Raw genomic sequence first — 4,861 nt, 5'->3', positions numbered from 1 at the left:
CCCAAAGTTGGGTTGAAACAACCCAGCATTTTTTAGAGTGCAGAACTGCTTTTCTGACTGATACGACACAAACAATGTTAACCAGTTGTACATTCTCTAACATGCATATTTTAGATTCACAATTCATTTAAAAGCCTCTGGTGTGTAAAAATAGTAAATATCATTATGTCCTCCTGTTTTTTTTTTAACCCTAATAAGAGTTATAGGAGCATTAAATAGTTAGTAAAGAAACTTCATTCTAATGCTCATTATATTAACGTTAGCCGTGCTCTTTCATTTGATCTGGGTGTCTGTCTTTAAAGTGTTTTGTTAGTTTGATGTGTTTCCTCATTTTGAGGTCGCCATGTCTCGGTGCTTTTATGAAAAGAGCACATCTGCGCACCTTTCGGATAGCGCATCAAGAACCGGGTTGACCGGGTACTCTGTACCACCAGTACTTAAAAAAACCTGGTAACGTAACATTTTCATTTTTTTAGTACCGACTTGGTACCGAAGTACCGGATCTTTTGACAACACTAGTCATTAGTCTTTTAAGTCCCATTATATAGCAGCAGGAACTCACATATATGTAGTGTCTGGCTCCAGACAGCGTATGATCAAGGAGATAGAGGAGAGGGGATCCGGGATGTCCCCGAGCATCACACACGGAGATTTGGCCCCTGACATGATGTCATCCACGAAACTCAACATGGTCTCTGTGAAAAGGAGAAGACTTTGTTTAGCGATTGAACCCTTCACAGGAGGATACAACTGAGGGGTCTTGTCCCCCACACACACACACACACACACACACACACACACACACAAGTTTACAGGACCTAATAACCCGTTTTGATCTCCTATGTTTTTAGGCCACCAAACCATTTAAAACAAACTGTTTTTGTTTAGTTTTAAGTGTCTCTAATCAAGTATGATTAATGATATTCCATTAGGAGACAACCATGCATGCGTAGGGAAAACAAACATCAGCAAAACAGCCCCATCTTCTCAGGAAAGCCTCCGCAATGGGAACACAGGACGCTGTTTTGCATGAGGATTTCCCTCACCCTGAAAACCCCTGCCTGATTCTGACCCAATGCTATGAAAACAAGTGTTTCCCTACTTCCCCTGGTCAGTGGAACACGCTAGAACCTTCCAGAGATGGAGACCCTGTGGTTTGGACATTTCGACCGGAGAAGATCAGTGGTTTGATTTCACACGAGACGCGTGACCCAGATCGAGCTATGAGTGTCTGCCATCTAAAATCAAATAAAGAGCCCATACAGAAGTAACCTGTGGAGCTGATGTGTTTTGCCTTTCTTATTAAGAAGTGGACGGGAAGACTGTTTGCCCAGGTGGCCTGCATGCGTCACAGGACATGAGCACGGGGGCCTCGTGTGCCTTTCATAGCAAAGAGAAACCTCCCATCTGTGGATGGGGAACCTTTTAAAAGTGGTGGTAACCCTGCTTGTCTTCCTGGAGGCTTCCTCTTCAAAAATACCAGGCTTCTGAGAACACGATGCCAGGATAAACGCGGAGGGGATAAGAGTGTGTGTGGTTATGTGCTTGCTGTCACCAGTAAGTATTTACAGTGCTTGTGGAGTAGAGAGTCGAGGAACACGTGCGCTGACGTTAATGAAAAGTGACATTGTGAGGGACTGCAGCAGTTCAGGTCATATTATCCAGTCAAACACAGTTCCACCAACAACAAGCTCTAACATCTCTGTTTTATGTCGAAAAAAGGTGAAATGTTGTAAAAAGGCAATAAACTTTGATGTGTGTGGAAAATTTTGCAAGTGTGTTTTATGAGATATAAATTGTGTACCATTTATGAACTGAGGAGCACATGATGTTTTAAGATTATTTATGGGGGACTTTTTTTGTGAGAATACTGAAAGGCAACAGTGGAGTAGGAAGTGCCTTGGCTGCTCACTGTTTTTTTTTTTCTTACCATGTTAAAATAATTACATTTATATGGAAGCCCATTTCCGCCACAGGATAAAATAATTAAAAAGGTAATTGTGACTTTTTATCTCATAATTTGGATTTACATTTCAAAAGATTCTGCTTCGCTATTTGCTGATTTTAGTTTCCGACATCAAATAAATAATACAAAATATAATTGTGACTTCTTAGAATTGTGAGTTAACATCTTGCAATTCTGACTTTGTATCTCACAATTTATTTCTCACCAATCTGAGTATATTTCTCATAATTCTGACTTTTTTCTTAGAGTTGTGAGAAAAAAGTTTGAACTATGAGATAAAAAGTCACAAATACTTTTTATTGGGCTTCCAATAATTTAATTTAATTTAATTTAATTTAAAGGGGTGGTTCATTGCACTTTCACTTTTTTAACGTTAGTTAGTTAGTTAGTGTGTAATGTTGCTGTTTGAGCATAAACAATATCTGCAAAGTTACGAAGCTAAAAGTTCAATGCAAACTGAGATATCCTCTTTTAAAATTCTGGCAGTTTAATGCCTACAAAAACGGACTACAACGAGTTACTTCCCGGGTTCGTTACATCACAAACCCAGATAAACCCCGCCCTCGGGAAAAGGCAAAACGAAGCATTAACACATGTTAGACTGCACCCCATAAACACAATCAAGCCTAGAAAAAGACCAGTGAATCACCCCTTTAATTTAATTTAATTTAATTTAATTAAATTAAATTAATAATGTTGTAAACTAATTATACTTATGATCTAAAAAAATATATATTTTTGTAATATATATATATATATATATAGTGTAGTTCTCAGTAAACAACACAGAAGGGGTAAATTTAGGACTTGAAATTTATGATTTTTCTACTGAAGATGATAAAGACAATTTCTTTAGAAAGGAAGGTAAATCATGCAATAAAAGAATAGCATTATGGTGACCAAACTAATATTGCCAGTATAATTAAAGTTCAGTATCCTTACCTTGTTTAACAGCTTAGCTTAACACTTTAACATTTTTTTTTTTGGCTCATGCTCATTCTCTCCATTTTAAGTGTCATCATGCACTGGCATGGAAACTTCCAGTCCAGTTCCCTACAGAAACAGGTCTGCAGGAAAAAGGTTTCCAATAAAACGTCCACGTAACTAAAGCCATCAGTATCAACTGTGAGCAGTGTTTCCATAAGACACTGCAACAAATGTGCTCCTTGACACTTTAACTCTCTTTGACAAATGGTGATATGAAAATAATAATAAGCTAAATAAAAATAAAAAAATACCTATCAAGATATCCCCACCTCTTTATCAATCTAAAGCTTTGTCTGACAATCGTTACAAGTACAGGTGTCTGGCAAATGCAGCTGAATTTATACTCTTTCATCATGTTCCATTCTCATGCCTCAGTCCCATTTTTTAACGGGAAAGACCTGGGTTGACATGACCACACTACGATGCCTGGCTGCCCTCTGTTAAACTTCCATGGGCTTTGACCAAAAACCATCTCTGATTCTCATTACCTTGTTAAAACATCAAGGCCCAGCCAGGTAAAGGATCCCAACCTATCCAAAAGAATTTGTGAGACATTTTGGAGGAGAATCACCCACAATGTTGAAGAAATGATACACAAGTCCAATGCAAATCAAAAACTTCTATGCGCAAAAACTTCTATATTTAATTAAAAAAGAAAACACAAACAAAAACATCTATTTGCTGAAGGGAACAGGTCTACCAAGTGAATCAAAACATGAAAATGTCAGAACATGACTTTACACAGCACATTGGAAAGCGCTGAAGATGACACCTGGCTTGCTCAATCTATTGTTTTGGCAGAAAGAAACTTTTCAAATTTATAAACAGTTCAAACATGTGAAAGCACTTTGACGTGGTCTTGCTTGCTTCTCTGTATACAGAGAATAATACATGTGGTGGGTGAAGATTTATTTGGGAATACCGTGTCCTAGTATGACCTCATTTAGGGATTGGACAACATGCCAATTAATGTCCCTCTGATTTATCCGGAATTAAAGAAAAATAAATGGCATGGTTAAATTTATGGAAAAACACTCAACTAAAGCATTTATTGTTTTAAGCAGATGTTGGTAGTGAAAAAAAAAAATAGAATGCATTTTCATAAAAGATCTGGCATCATATACTGTATATAAAAAACAGCCAACCAACAGGACGAATAAAAGATGTTATCTTAAGAGTGCATAACATTTTCAGCAGTTCAAGGCAAGACCCTTCTCTCAACATCTGAGCCAAAGACAACATTCCTCAAACGACTTCTATATTCAGCCTCAGAAACATCACTACCTTGATGTAAGTATCAGATTTGTGCATTACTGAAACAAGATAAACCAACTGCGGATAAAAAGAGAACATAAACCTTGATTGAAATACACGTGTGTATGGTAAACACTGATCCCTATGAAATACAGAGGATTCCATTAAAAACATACAGAGGCAACAGCTGTGAATTGGATTCATGTGAGCTGCTAGTGTTTTGAGCCTAAAGCTTTTCCACAATGTTTGCCATATGTCTCTTCTAAACTGATTTGTTGCTACTTAGACACATAGACATTACTGTTTCTTCCCTGCGGTGAACCAGGAAGCTGAATGTGTATAACTTAAACCAGAGGAAAGAGAGCAAGCATAAAGAGAGAAACAGAGACAGACAGGAGAAGAAATGAAGGAAGGAGGGAAGGACGGAGGGAATGAAGAAGGAAGAAGGAAAGCAAGTAATTTTCTGAGACCCTTGGCCACACATATAGAGCAAAGAAAACATTTGTCTTAGAGAATTAGAGAAAAGGACAGAAGGAAGAAAGACAAAAAGAAAAGGTTTATATTAGAGAACTGGGGGAGTGATAAAAGTAAGGAAGGAAGGAAGTGGAGAGAGAGAGAGAGAGAGAGAGAGAGAGAGAGAGAGAGAGAGAGAGA

General features: G+C 37.8%; 1 protein-coding gene across 3 annotated transcripts in view; it reads right to left on the bottom strand.

Moving 5' to 3' along the window:
- Window positions 1-4,861, bottom strand: part of astn1 (astrotactin 1) — a 267,140-nt gene that overhangs the window by 9,953 nt on the left and 252,326 nt on the right. For all 3 annotated transcript variants that reach the window (XM_016446854.1, XM_016446855.1, XM_016446856.1), the window contains one exon: window positions 563-695. In XM_016446854.1, the coding sequence (XP_016302340.1) occupies window positions 563-695 (133 nt within the window). The remainder of the gene's footprint in view (window positions 1-562; window positions 696-4,861) is intronic.

This window comes from Sinocyclocheilus anshuiensis, unplaced genomic scaffold, assembly GCF_001515605.1.
Source record: "Sinocyclocheilus anshuiensis isolate Anshui unplaced genomic scaffold, SAMN03320099.WGS_v1.1 scaffold375, whole genome shotgun sequence".
NCBI classification, from domain to species: Eukaryota; Metazoa; Chordata; class Actinopteri; order Cypriniformes; family Cyprinidae; genus Sinocyclocheilus; species Sinocyclocheilus anshuiensis.
Note: the sequence above shows the minus strand (reverse complement) of the source record. Positions and strands in the feature narration are given on the sequence as shown.